At 40.4% G+C, this 15,484-nt stretch overlaps 2 protein-coding genes across 4 annotated transcripts in view; one reads left to right on the forward strand and one right to left on the reverse strand.

Moving 5' to 3' along the window:
* The window catches only part of snrka (SNF related kinase a), a 29,797-nt gene extending 27,415 nt beyond the window's left edge, over positions 1-2,382 (reverse strand). The window contains exon 1 of one of the 2 annotated variants that reach the window (XM_042105724.1): positions 2,178-2,382. The gene's annotated coding sequence lies outside the window, so the exon portion shown is untranslated. Of the gene's footprint in view, positions 1-1,205; positions 1,508-2,177 lie in introns of those variants that run through there. The other variant, XM_042105725.1, reaches the window with a different exon arrangement.
* Positions 2,383-2,442: 60 nt separating this feature from the next.
* pomgnt2 (protein O-linked mannose N-acetylglucosaminyltransferase 2 (beta 1,4-)) lies at positions 2,443-12,835 on the forward strand. Of its 2 annotated transcripts, none has more exons than XM_042108254.1 (2): positions 2,443-2,561; positions 9,413-12,835. In XM_042108254.1, exon 2 carries the CDS (start codon positions 9,450-9,452, stop codon positions 11,205-11,207), a length of 1,758 nt encoding a protein of 585 aa, XP_041964188.1. In that variant the 5' UTR covers positions 2,443-2,561; positions 9,413-9,449; the 3' UTR covers positions 11,208-12,835. The 2 variants fall into 2 exon arrangements, with proteins under 2 accessions (XP_041964188.1, XP_041964186.1); XM_042108252.1 differs by lacking the exon at positions 2,443-2,561 and adding an exon at positions 4,597-4,893.
* The last annotated feature ends 2,649 nt before the right edge of the window (positions 12,836-15,484 follow it).

The raw sequence follows: 15,484 nt of genomic DNA on the forward strand, positions 1-15,484 counted from the left end.
TAGTTAATTGTATGCAGTTATTTGTTAAACAGTATTAGTTAAATTGGTATGCAGTTCACTGAACACTCAAAGGTAATGCATGCAAAGTGTGTTCTGTAGGTCACTATGCACAGAGATTACTACTAATGGGGAAATAAGAAATGTGATGTCCCCAATTATGTGTTTAAATATTGCTCTCTGGCAGTAAAACAAACTTGGCAAAGCTGCACTGGGTATGTAATATCCCCACACCTGTTCCCAGTCATCTCATCAACTGAACCTACTCACTAGTTTGGAATTCCTCAATTAAAAAGCGATGTTATGATATTTCATAATTAAAAACTGTCACAATGTAGCTTGCCCAAGACAAATGCAACTATGACGATTCATACATTCCAATATCCACTTCCCAATGTGATTCATATGAATATTTGCAGACCAAATGTGGGATGCTGACCACTGATTGTCATTGGTGCGGACATAAATAACAATTACCTCTCAAAATTAACCTGTAGTTTGGGAACTGCAATCACACAACATAGCGCGAGTTCTGTAATGAGTGACATTTAGCCACACAAACAACGGGTGTACGGTTCTGTTAGAAAATGATATCGAAAACACGTCGAAAAGGCTTATATCATAACGTGGATACTCAAAGAATACGCAGTACAGTCGACAAAAGATCTGGTTGTGGCATCCATAAGCCTATAATAATTAAAAAGTGCAAATTTACACGCCACTGGATTTCTAACAGAAGATTGTCCACTTTGAGTGCATCTATCCGGCTCGTTGTATCAAAAACATGTCATAACGGTAAACATTACATGATAACAAATAGGACAAAAATACACAATAACGTTAATGCCAGTAGCTAGTTGTCTGGGTAGAATAATCTCAGGCTTGCTATACACCGCACTCCCACCAACTGTGGAAGACCGTTGAGGCCATCATAAATTAGGCTTAATAGATAGACAATACAGCTCCTAAATGTTGCTACTAAATACAGCGCCTAAATGTTGCTACTAACACCTGCCAGTCTGCCAGGCCCGATCATGGGCTCGACATGCTGTTCCGTTAACTTGAATACATGCATCCCACCTGCAATGTTAGACTGTTAAACAGCACCGTTAACGTAATGGATGCCAGCTATTGTTAGGTTGGCGTGTATGAACATATTGGTTTGTCAGTACTTAACATATTACACGAATATTTAGAATGTGTCCTACCAGATCAAAACGGCTTCATGAGCAGCAGTTCTTTATATGACCATTAGCCTTACTGTTAACCGGAAAATGCATCGTATATCTTGAACGTAGGATAGCAGCTTGCTAATACAGCTATCACAATGACAGCAGTCACACCAACGTTAACGGTATCCTTGGCTGACAAACATCTAACCACAGAAGAGCGATATAGAAATTAATTTCAACAACAACTATCGCTCAGTTTACAACTTTACATTGCTTAAACAACATAACGTTAGAGTGCAATATATGTTTATAACACTGGATGCCGCTTACTAAGCAGACAGTGTTAGCACGCTAACGTTAACTTCAGTGGAATCGTTCACTTCAGTTAACGTTCCTACATCCTGCCAATCCTCGCTAAATAGTTAGCGAGCTACCAATGTGGCTTGTGTTGGGCTAACTCCGGTAGCTTGCTATCGCTAGCGAACTTGCTAAATGCATTCGATATGAAGTAAGTTACCGTTACGGTCTCCTATAATGCAAAGCCAAGCTTACTTTGACTTACTCAGCATAGAAACCAGACAGAACTTTACGACTCAAGCATGGTCCATACAACGGTAAAACGAAAAGTAAACGTGAGCTGGATTGCAAGACGGTAACTTAACGTTAACTGTTAGCTGACATCTGTGCGCTTAGCCATCTGGCTAACATTGCCTGACCATTCCTATCGAAGGGATGGGCATTCAAATAACTATCTATCTGAACAACGATAGTTGATCACTGGGGCCAAGCTGGTAATTATTTAGATTAGTGCCAACTGCAAAGATAGATTTATCACCCATCCATATCTAACATTAAAATAATTTGCTCGGTAACGTAGCTCTTAGATATAACGTTGCAAGCTAACCGACCATAACGTCGCTCGATTGCTATCTGGCTAGCATGCGTTACGTGAATGTAACCCTTTAACCCATTTGATGTAGCCTTGGCTTGCTAGTTAACGTTACTTACCACTTACTCCGGCATACATTAAAGCCTCCCCAAACAGCTACTATGCACCTAGATGAAAGCAAGCCGATGTGCGCCCTTAGTCGCAACCCTGTACACCAAAGAAAAGCGTGAACTTCACCACTCCTACATGGGTTACTTAGGCGCTGCTGAGAGCTAGTGTACAATGTTGATAGAACTGCAACTCTCAGCGAATTAGCTCTCCTCCCATGTAACAGCTGCGGCGGCGCAGTAAAACCCAGCCGCATTTTGCTTTGACGTCAGTCTTGTTGTCAATATGCTAACTGACATAAGCAAGGATAGTCCAACTTCTCTGTAGTCTATCATTTAGTGCATTAGACTTTGCAAGTCATGACGCATTTCTAATGTTTCTCAAAAAAGTCAAAGGTAAGCCTATGCTGCAAAGGGTGAAAGCATTCTATCTCTGCTGCTGTATTATAAGTCAATGCAACGAAGCTGGTTCTTGTAGGCCACACCAATATGTTAGGCATAGGCCTGATTTTGTATATCCAATCATACTGTATTCATTTCTTATTTTTTTAATTTTGAACAGAGATTCGTTTCTTTAGTTCTGCAGCCTGGTATTCACACTGGCAGTGTGTAGAAATACCCAAAGTATGATTTATGCATGGCTGAATGTTGCATTAAGACATGCAGTGGCATATAGGCTAGGTAGTCTGAAAAGGATATAAATTAAGCTTAAAGTCTGACAGTTGACTTTTTGACCATCTGTCATATAGTCTGTAGGCTACTCTGTAGCCTGTTCCACCTATGAAAATTCAATTGCCATTGCACTTGCATTCAGGTGAATCTGTGCACATTAATATTTAATATGGCTCTTGAACTGTCAGAAATTATATGATATGATACAGAGGGCACAAATTGAGATAGGTTAAAGATGATGGCAGATCAACAGGAGTGCAAATGCAGTGTATTCCCTTTGCTCATATCCTATGTCTATCATTTGTTTAAGAATGCAGTTGTTGAAGTTCATCTAAAATGTAACATTACACATTGACCATTTGTGAGAAACAATGCACAACAAAGGCACATTACCTAATGGGGTGGTTGGCAATAGTGTCAAGCACATCTTCATGCAGTGACATGCAAACCTGTGCTTATACAAGGACTCTATGGTATCACACAGGACATAACAATTAAACAACTGTTTTAAAAACAACTGTTTTGGTCCGTGACCAGCTACATCCTATTGAGCAGTCCTTTTGAAGGAGGATCAGCACTGCTTTTCACCATTCTCACAGGATATATAGCATTGTATAAAAATAATTCAATAGTGTCATGTTTCTGAAAATAATTTTGATAAAACATGTTTAACAACATCAAATAGTAGGCTAGTATGGGTATTCAGATGAAGCCGAAGCCTGCAACATGACTTGAAAATGGTATTATCCTGCCACCTTGTGGCCAAGGTATGAAGAATGCCAAGATAAATTGGTCCAGTACTAAAGAAAAACTTGAATGTGCCAAGGCTTGTCAGTGGTAGTGGTGTGCGATACTGTAAAATTTGGTTTCGATCCGATACCAATTAAATATAGGGCCAGTATAGCCGATACCAATACTGATATTTGTAACTAAAAGCAGTTTATATACTTTTATGTAGGGGCCGAACAGTGTGTTATGATTTATGATGTGAATAAAGCATCAATATGCTAATGATTTTATAATTTCCACTGTTAATAATTTACAAACATTTCAGCAACGAAACATTGCAAAGCGGGCATGCAAGATGTGAAAGGAATGGCGTTTGCTTGACTGTAGGCTAGCCCTTGGTGAAACAGGAACAATGCATTTTGAACAAATTGAGAGATATTGGAAGTGAACTGAAATTAAAGTATCGATCCCATCACGCTGGTATCGATCCGATACCAATACCAATGTTGGTATCGATACTATCGATATGCCCACCCCTAGTCAGTGGAGTAAGTGTAGTCTATCTAGGTATCTCTCAGGCCACTCCATATAATCATCTGCTCTGTTTAGCTGTTATTAGTGACCAGCCTGTGGTTGCTCTTAATTCTAAATGGGAGAATACTAAATAATAGTGTTCAAAGGAGTGCTACAGCAGATCGAAATCTAAAGTCTTATTTACAATGCCAGAAACTTAAATCGACATATTCTAGAGGACTTCTTTCTCTGCTCCTATTTGTAACAGTAGGCCTACAAACGTTGCATGTCGCCTAGTGTGAAATGCACTGTTATCTATTACCATTATTACAGACTACATACAGTAAAACATACTCATAATGTGTTTGCAACATTCAAATGCACCATAATTAGCCTTCTAGGCTACACCATAATTGCATAAAGGTCAAGATTGCTGTGATTGTGATCTCGCGGTGTTTGCTTAAACGAGATCTGTCACTGTTGTGGGTGGAGACTTACTACAGCAGGCTAGCTTGAATGTTTCAGATTCGCCAAAGAAGCCAGCATATTTGCTCGCTTCCCCCTAATTAGATAAACATAGTGCCATAACTAATGAAAACGCAATAAATGAAATAGGCCTATGTTATATTCTCTAAACGTAGCCTACGACAACGAAACGTCGCCTCACGACTACATTGCAACAGACCGAAAGCCTTTCTTGAAATCCTGCCGCTGTGAGAGAATTTGAAGCCATCGGTGGTGGTGCTGTAGCTGTAGCCTGTCTTGACACATTGTAGCCGCAGTGAATTGTGATCGTCATTCCACTCATATCGTGGTAAGTGTGCCATAACAGGTGATGTAGCCTATTCAAAGCGTTCCAGTACGAAAACTTTCGAATGGAAGTTTTTATTAGCCTGTTATTGACTCCCGTCACAGCTACCGTTTATGCTATCAGAATCAGAGCACACATATTAACCTAAAATAGACAGCCTCTCCATGTCTGCAGCAGGCAGAGGTGCCTTTTGATTATATGTTAGGCTAGGCTCCTATCCCGATTGTCCAGTTTACGCAAGCATAATATCTTTCAACATTGAATGAAAGGAGATGCGATCAACCTTGTCGTTGACCTCAGATTTCAACAAATCCTGTTTACTTTGGTTAATAATAGGCTTAATGAAATGTTTACTAGGAAATCCTCAAAGTTAGGCTTTTTTTTTTTTTAAATGTATATCCATTGGGCATTCTGGGTGCCATTAAAACACTTTACTCAGACACATAGCCTACAATAATTGGATGAAAGGCCCCTTATTCCCAGTTGAATATTTTGGTTTTCAAGGCTGAGCCTATTAATCGTCTCAGATTTATTCATGGCTTGATAAAATTGTAATGATGTAAGCCTACCATGTCAGAACACACACAGACAGCAGTTTGCCACTATGGGAGTAAAAGTGTAGGCCTAGTTGGAAATACTTTTATGATGAATCCTTTTCTGAAAAACTGTCATGGTTCAAGGAATTTACTATATGCAACCAAAAAATTAAGTAGGCCTAGCAAACTGCTGGCAAGTATGAGCCTTTGGGTTACTTTATGTTATTTGATGTCTTTACTGGTGTCGCAGTGTCATTTGGAAATGCCCTCATTCTGAGTGGGGAACAACGAGTGACATTGTGCATGCTCCCCCCTGCAGGAGAACAGCACTAGTGCCCATTTCTCATCTGCCCCCAAGAGACATCCCATTCTGTAGGGCTTGGACTTTTTGTTGTCCATTGCCGTTAAAGAGACTGAAGCAAGAATGAACATTTAGCCACTGATGTCACTTCACAATGATGTTTGCCTAGATATTATGGGGGCTTTTGAGTTGTTTATATTTTTACATCTTCAGTTCTGTTTCAGATATTATCACTATTGGAAATGGCAATGGGCTTTGTCCTTGTCCACTGTTTTTAATGCCACGGCCCTTAAAAATCATCTACTGGCTGTCTTTATTTTATTTGAAAAGAATGCTGTTGTTGTGGTCAGACTCAAAATAGGCAAGCAGGAAGAGATGTAGTGTCTCTCCACAGCTGTTATTAGAATGCAGTGGACTCATCAGGCTATGTTCCTCCCCCACTGTGATCTTCATTGTTCACAGAGCTAACACTAAAGCATATCCACAGGGAATTGAGCCCTTCTTGTTTGCATGGCCAGGCCAATCTATGCTTTCCTCTTACTTCCCCGTCTGCTCAGTATGCCATGGGACTTAAACAGGAAGAGACATCTCAAGGACATGCTCCCTGATTCCCCCTAATCATCTACAGCTCACCTAGACTCGGACTTTGCATCTAGTGCTTCCTTTATTTCAGTATTCTTTTTGCGATCATTTCCCATATCCTTTGTGGTTGTTAGGTGTAGGCTCTACCCTATCGTTGCCATTTAAGATGCTCAATGGCTTATTGGTAATTTGGATGGCTGTAATACCATTGTGCAATGCCAATTTATTATGTAGATCACTGTCAAATGATCAAGCTCAAAAGAGACGAGGATATGCATGAGTTGTTTACAGCTTTAGTTTTCTGCTTGTTTACTTCAGCCATACATTGAGGAAACAGTAGTACCTGTAGGCTACTTTTTTAGAGAAAACATATGTCTTTTCAGGATTGTTTTGATCTTTTCATATAATGATTTTGGATTAACTAACTTTTGTATACTTTCTCCACTTTCTGCTGCATAGTAGTATGTATTGTTGACATCTTTTTACTTATTCTTTTCATATTTAAATAACACTGGGGTTTCCGCGAGGGCCGCTGTTTTCCCCTGAAACCAAATCACAGTCTGTCTTTTCTCTAGGCAGTATTCATGATGGGATGTTGGGAGTGACTCAACATTTTAAACCTTGCATGTCTAAGAGAAATATCACACACTTATTGCATGCAGGGCTGTTGCCTGCTAATATCCAAGTTGACATTTTGCATCACTTGTGCATCACAAAGTGTGAGCTCACATCCTCGCAGAAAGAAAGATGAACACTAATATCCAGCAGTGTGGTCACTCCTGTCCTTGTCTTGATGACTGAAGGGTAATGCTGCCTCTGCCTCTCCTTTGAGTCTGTTCTGAATCAAAATACAGTGCAACTGGATCATGTTTGCCTTCTAGTCCAGAGGTATTTGAAGACCTGGGTGGCATTCAGAGTTCAGAAGTGTAATCAACCTTTGTGAGAGCATTTTGCTGAAAATATATCACATTCTGCAAAAGGTGGGAAGCTAGGTTGGATAATATAATTTAAAAAAAGAGACCTGCAGAAATCGACTGTGCCTGGCTTTTATAGGTTTCTTTTTTCTTATAGCGCCTGTGAACAAGATATTCCACACCGATGGTGTGGAAATAACAGGTTGAAACCCATACACTAAGGGATAATGTAAAGAACACCAGTCATTATCAGAAATTAAGTCCCGACAGGGCGAACAGAACTTGAGGTTTTACTTCACAAGAGGTCTTGCTTCGCCCTGAGGGGACTTGAATCAAACATTTTTTAGAACACAGCTGATCAACCGTCGGCATTCACTTTTGAATGAAGTTCCATTGCAAGAAGTGACCGGACTAAGATGTGAATAAGAAGCACTAAACCCATTTTCCTTGACAGCAGTCTGTTATACTTAGCAACGGTCTGTTATCGAGAAATCAGACCACCGAACGGGAATGCCCATTCAAGTGATTGGAGCATTCTGCAGCATTATAAAGAGCCGTCTAATAAGATTTTATGTTTTGCACCTTGCACCTAGCTGCTTACATGTAAAAGAGCAGTTTTTATGGGGTTTTTTGGTATTGGAGCTTCTTCAAGACTCAGTGAAGATGTCGAGAGGGAGAGAGAGGGAAATGAGGGAGTGAGCCAATCTACTTGCAAGTTAGATCTTTCAACAGCAAGCTACACTGTAGGTCTTTACCATCATGGTCAGCTTTTGAACATTGTCAGAATGAATTTAAGAAGGATCCTTGCATACACACTAACATATTCAGTGTTATTTTCATGGTATACAAGCTTTCACTGAGGTGTGTCACACACTATTAGTCAGGAGTTTCATCTAGCCAATAACAGATGTTCTGTATGCATCATCATACACAACAAAAGCAACATGGTAGAATATATTTAGTATAACTTTAATTTTGTTTTAATCCATGGAATTAAATGCTTTATTTTAACTATGCAGATTTACGGAACCCAAGAAGGATCAGGATGGGGATTTATTTAAAGCCATACTTTTGCGTTCCCTTGCAATGCTTTTGTGTTCCCTTGCAATGTTTTTGTTTTACCTCGCAATGCTTTTGCGTTCCTTTACAATGCTTCCATTTACTGCACCATAGGCTACTGCGGTGCGGCATGTCAACAATATCTACAGTAAATATCTACAATATATAAAACTACGGGTACAAATTTCGCAAAACTTGGTGGAAAGGTGTAGCACAGGCTCAGGAAAACCCATTAATATTTGGAGCAGATCCAACTTTAAAGTATTTCCATATAATACGAGGCTAGCCAAGTCAATGTGCTTGTTTAATATAGGTTAATGAAATAGGCTGTATTGTGAGGGAACACAAACTTATTGCGAGGGAACGCAAAAATTATTGCGAGGGAACACAAAACTATTGCTCTAAACAAATCCCTACCCTGACCCTTCGCGGGCTCCGTACAGATTGACATTGTGAGATGTGTGAATCATTTTTGGCCTGTCTTATCCTGAGAGAGTGAATCGGCACACTGTTTTCACTACTGGCTGACATTTAGTAATGATATTTTAGGAACTTTTTTCCAGCTCCCAGGGCAACATTGCCTCTGCATGTAAGGACGTAAACAAGCTGCTTGTCTAGTTAAAGCAATTTATCCGTTGCCAGTTGAACCAAACTTAGAGACTGGAACATCATAGAGACAACAACTGTACTAATAGGTTGACTTAATGGACATCAAATCGCAGCTCCAATAGTATAAAATAGTTAAGTCCTACAGTAGATAATTTTGCATCAAGAACTGTTACAGTATCTGCAAGGGTGTACCTTCTTTACTTTACAAGTTCTCAATCCCAGTTACTTGCTCACCCACAACCTAACTTCTCTATTCTCTATGTAGCCTCATTGCAGATTTAATAGGCAGTGATTTCATATGTTGAGTATTTTCAATACAGTATTTTATTTTGATACATGGCATAGCTACTGTATATGTAGTTTATTTTTAAACATTTCCAATGAGGGTATTTGGTGATTTATTTCAAAAAGCATTTGGATGTAATGCCTTAATTTCAAATAATTTATTGCTTACTGTTTATCTCTTCAGCTAATAGAGTTGTGTCACTGCCTGTCTGACTCTGTCCTTGCTGTGTGTTCAGGTGGAGTGTGCGTGTGTCCAGTGGTGATGCCGCTGTGATGCGTGCGCCCGGCTGCAGGATGAACGTGGCGGCGGTCCTCAACGGGCTGCTGGTGTCCGTGGTGGCGGCGCTGCTGTGGAAGTACGTGCGCCTGAGCGAGACTGCGGCCCAGCTGGAGGAGGAGCTTCAGCTCACACGCCAGTCCCAGGAAGTCTCGCAAGTGCGCATCGACTACCACGCTGCCCTGCAGGCCCTGCAAGAGCACGGCACCCGCATGGTGTGCTCAGGCAAGATGCACACTGACCGCATCTGCCGCTTTGATTATCTCTGCTACTGCACCGAGGCTGAGGAGTTTGTGTTTTTCCACGGAAACTCGTCAGTCATGTTGCCTAACCTGGGCCCACGCCGCTTCCAGCCAGCCCTGCTCGACTTGTCCTCTGTGGAGGACCACAACACGCAGTACTTCAACTTCCTCGAGTTACCCGCGGCTGCCCTGAAATTCATGCCTAAGCCGGTTTTTGTGCCTGATGTCACGCTGATCATGAACCGTTTCAATCCTGACAACCTCATGCACATTTTTCACGATGACCTTCTGCCCATCTTCTACACTATGCAGCAGTACTCGGACTTGGATGATGAAGCTCGCCTTGTTTTCATGGAGGGTTGGGGGGAGGGCGCCCACTTTGACTTGTACCGTTTGCTAAGCAGCAAGCAGCCTCTCCTCAAAGAGCAGCTAAGAAACTTTGGCAAGTTGATGTGCTTCACAAAATCATATGTGGGTTTGTCAAAGATGACAACATGGTACCAGTATGGATTTGTGCAGCCACAAGGACCTAAAGCCAATATCCTGGTGTCTGGGAACGAAGTCCGTCAGTTTGCTAAAACAATGATGGAGAGAATGAATGTCACAAGAGAGGATCGCCCTGAAGATGACTACATTGTGGTGTTCAGCAGGTCTATTAATAGGCTAATACTTAATGAAGCTGAGCTGATTCTGGCTCTGGCCCAGGAGTTCCAGATGAGGACAGTCACGGTATCCCTGGAGGACCAGTCGTTTGCAAGTGTTGTCCAAGTGATCAGTGGGGCATCCATGCTAATTAGCATGCATGGCGCCCAGCTCGTCGCCTCATTGTTTCTGCCACGGGGAGCAGCTGTGGTGGAGCTTTTCCCTTATGCAGTCAACCCTGAGCATTACACTCCTTACAAGACTCTTGCGTCCTTGCCTGGTATGGATCTTCAGTATGCAGCTTGGAGGAACACCATAATGGAGAACTCTGTGACATATCCCGAGCGGCCCTGGGATCAAGGCGGCATTTCTCACCTGGAGAAGGAGGAACAAGGCCGCATTCTTGCCAGCCAGGAAGTGCCCCGGCATCTGTGCTGTCGTAACCCAGAGTGGCTCTTCCGAATTTACCAGGACACAATGGTGGACATACCATCTTTCCTGGCCACCCTCAGAAGGACTGTACAGATCAAGCCCAATGGGAAAAAGGCCAAAGCTGCCAGCACCGTCCACCCTGGCCGAGTCCGTGAGCCCAAATGTCAGACCTCAGTCCAGGCTGCCAATGAGGCCAAGCTGACTGTGTCCTGGCAAATCCCCTGGAACCTGAAATACCTGAAGGTTCGCGAAGTCAAGTATGAAGTGTGGATACAGGAGCAGGGGGAGAACACGTACATGCCTTACATCCTTCCACACCAGAACTACACTTTCTCTGAAAACATCAAGCCCTTTACTACATACTTGGTGTGGGTACGTTGCATCTTCAACAAGAGCCTGCTGGGGCCCTTTGCAGATGTTCTTCTATGTAAAACCTGATCTAAAACCTGTCTCTCAATGTTGTCACTGTTAGATTAAGTTCAATAAGAAACAGACAATCATACATTGGGGCGAAAATATGTGTTTGAGGTCCGTGCTTTTACATGTAGGAGATTAGCAGGGTAAAGAGAGAGGTCAACCGCATGGCACCATAGCTTGCTGATCGAAGAGGAATATTGCCTGAGGAGGTCAAAATCTTTGTCTGAATTTAGTGACACAAGATGTGTTAAAGTATGAACAAGGCTTATTGAACTATTTAATTTATTTTGAACTCATTTGAGGCCTTTGCACTTTCTCTTGAGGTGTACAGAATATGGTGTCAGTTCTCACCTTTTGCTTGTAGCAATTGGTTTGACTTCATTGGTTATCTGTAGAACATGCTTTGCAGTAATTAGCCAAAAGAGGAAACAAAGTGAATTTGTAATGAGAAATATGTGAAGTCTATGATATGAGCATTTAAATATCAGTGTTGTGAATGGCCTTCTGCTTTTGTAATTGTGTTGGTGAACCTTTCATTTCTAATTGAATTCTAATTCCCTTGTTTTAGATGAAGTGCTTTATAGGAACAGTTATTTTGGATAATGTTACATGCAATTGCTACTGAAATGGGGAGAACCGGACTGAGTTGTTCGGTCTGTCAAAATCATTCTGTGTTGGAGTATAGTAATAGTGCATTTTAGGATATTTGCATTGGATTAGACTGAATATGTTAATGACCTTAACTATGTTAGCCACATTGTATTGAGATTGTTGCATCTTTGCGTGGACTTTGTTTCAAAAACTGCCACAACATGTGGAGATGTCATATTGAGGCAGAATTGCAGGTGGGTGAAAGGCTGTACTGAATACTAGTGATGAAACCTTGAATTGTTATTTATGAATACAAATATTTATTTTATTATATGTGATTATAAAATACTGTTTGCTTTGTATTACTGAGTCCCTTTAATGTGATTTGTTGACAGTGAAATTAAGGAATGGGGTTGAAATGTGGCTGCATTGCTGGAATAATGTTTATGAGATTACTAGTGGCCATTTTGCACATTTATACTGGTTTTCTAATAGCTCTGAAGAAACTACTGTTTCAAGGTGGCAGATATCAGCACAACTGGACATGCTTTTCTGAAATGGGTCTGACCCTCAACATCAAAGTTGGAGAAGACATTCATATTGGAAGGCAGTAATGAGTTCAAATGCTTTCACATTCAATATCTTTTAATATTTTGCTTTATTCATTTCATGTCCTCGGGATCTTAAATCTTGGAGCTGATACGCTACTTTGGATGTTGTAAATTGAGTTTAGCTGACTGGGGAAATCAAAGTTATTAATGTACTTGTAAATGTTGCTGGTCAAAACTTTTTTAAATCAAGTTTTCTTAAAAAATGTACTTGAATAAAATGTCAGTTTTGGTTTGGTTCGTTTAATGCTGTGAGAGTGTCTACATCTTTCTTGATTAAAATCCAAGATACACATGATGATAAATGGAGTCGGTGAATCTAAACTTGATCATGACAGTTTGATATGGTTCATTCATAGATAAAGTTAAACTACCTTGTCTTGGCATAGAAGATATCTTAACAAGAGCACCTGATAAAGAAAGGCCTCAATCTATTGTGATTTAAATAGTGAGACATAAACATATGAACATTTGTCATGGGAACAATTATGCTTATGAGCTGTCATAGTATGGTTAGACGTATCAATATCTATGGTACTGGTTAACTGTCCTTCTGGTCAGCAGTGGTGAGGTGAAGGGATAAGAGTGTGAGCTTGACCTCATGAGTGGCTGGAATAGTGTTCCGCTCGGTCTGAGCCACTTTGCGGAGCCAAGGCGGTGAGTGAGCAGTTCTTTTTGACCTCTTACACTGAGTGGACACCTAGTGAGGAGTGGTGTCAATAGTACTAGGCAGGAGGTTTCCTACAGCAGCATATCATATTTACCATCAAAATCAACAAAGCAACCTTTGTGGGCAAAAAAACCCATCACTAACAGCAGCCATCGAGAGGATTTCACTGAGGTTATCAAGCAGGCACTTTCCTGTTAGGCCCACGACATCTCCAGAAGGCTCAACAGTTGTGTCTGGCGTCCCAAACCCAACCACCCTCACACTCATGATGGATTCTCTACCAACAAATACCAACACATTTTGTGGGTCATTCCTCTTTGTTGTTGTCCAGACGACCATTAACATAACCAGACAAATCAAAAGCCCTTAATGCAGACATCCACAAATACCATCAAATACTTCAGTCCATCCTCTTCATTGCTGTGGCCTTTTATGATCCAATCAGAATGAATTTGACCAATATAACCTGCGCTAATAGATGACATTCTATTAATAATGAGAAATATCATGTCACATGAACACTATTGTACCACCACCTGACACCGCACACACCCCTTTGTTGATGTCTTTAATAATATTTCCTGTATAAGGTGTAATTGAAGGGTGTTTATCAAAATGTCCGGGGTTCGTAAAAACACACCTGTTCTCTCCTACATTAGTACAATTTTTCTTTCTCAGTGATTCGAACACTTCACCAAACTATGACTCTACCCTATCTGTCTACATGATCAGAGAATGACATGCTCCCTGACGTAACTGGCCTACCCTCATTAGTCACAAATAGTGATTTTATCAGCCCTGCTGCTCCAAATTATTTTGAACATTGAAAGGGTAAAATAGTTTAATTCGAAATAAAATTATGTGAATGTGGCTGCATTTAATAAATAATAACAGATGTTACAATCATCAAAGATGTTACATCATCAAAGACACTCATCAAAGACACATGGCACATACTGTACACTGCAAAAGTGTGTAAAATATGAACACATGATAGACTATGATACGAGGTTTAGAAATACCATTGACTGTCTTTGATGAGTCTATCATGTGTTCATGTTTTACACACATTACACTACTACACTACAATGTCTGAGCCCTCAGTGCCATGTTGTCTTCAGGGGGCAAAATCACATATAATCAGTTGATGATGCAATTACCAATTTGTTTGCAGTTTATTTACAAGTTGTTGCAACAGTTTGATCAAAGTTGTACTCAGATGTTTTGTTGATGATTGCCTTATAACCCAAGGGTAACAGGCAATTTTATTTCATGTCACAAGAGGAGGGTTAACTTCTGGTATTGCTCTAAACATTTTAATTGAAATTGAATTTTTTCCTTTTTTTTATGCCATTATTTCAAACTTCACTTTTGTAATTATTCAGGTTTATTGACTTTCTGTGATGTCTTTGAATTGCATTAATGGAACCACCTATCAGCAGTTGTTTTTGACAGCAGTTTGAATGCTGTGTCATAAGGCCCATACGCATGCAGCTCAGTGGCAGTTCAGTGATACAATGTGAGAATGCAGGATTGAAATCATAGAGCCCAGCACAGTGAACTGTTTTAGTTACATTTACTTTCTGACATGCAAGTAAGTAGGTCTACAATGTAAGAAAAGATCAAGTATGAAAAAAAGGATAAGAATTTTACTCTCTACTACTACTCTCTTGATGGCCCAATATCTTTTTTAGTTTTAGAATTCTAGTTTTAGAATTTAGGTTGCTGTGTTGTTGTCAAAAAAAGGCATCACTGAATGGCTATTTGTGAATATACTGAAAGGAAAAAAGTTATGCAATCAGTGGTTTACTTCAGACACCCAACACTGCAACTGGCAAGTTCAGTGGAAATAGTTAATTATTTCCAGGCCCTAACGAATCTGTCTAAAAAAAGTTTTTTGTTCTGGGTGAACATATTTTACTTTGCACTATAATGCATTTAGACAAATTATTCACACAAACTAATTAATGTATGTCAGAGGATAACTTGTGCCGAGACTTGCTATTGACTTATCACACCCTCTCTTTTCTAACATTAAACATGTTTCCCTCCCTGGTTTTGATTAATTGTTCAAATGTTTTTATCCTGCAGTTGAAAGGCAAGGGAGGCATGCTACAGATTTCTGCAAGGCACGCTTAATCACAGAGGAGAAACCACAAGGCAGTCTCAGTGCCTCAGAAAAAAGCTGTTTCCATTTTGCAGTGTCCTGTGGCGACAGTTTTACCACTGTTTTGTTGCAACATGTTTTCTCCAACTGTTATTTATAGTAGCCTAGGCTATATCAATGTTTTAAGCACATCAGGATAGCTTTGAGTAAATTTTGTGACAATGCTGTCTTGAGTCTCTTCATCAGCAACTGATTTGTGACAGTGCTGTTCTGAATGTCTTCAGCAGCAAACCTTTTAAACAATAAAGCTATTGTTGTTGGC

This window comes from Alosa sapidissima, chromosome 10, assembly GCF_018492685.1.
Source record: "Alosa sapidissima isolate fAloSap1 chromosome 10, fAloSap1.pri, whole genome shotgun sequence".
In the NCBI taxonomy this organism is placed as follows: Eukaryota; Metazoa; Chordata; class Actinopteri; order Clupeiformes; family Clupeidae; genus Alosa; species Alosa sapidissima.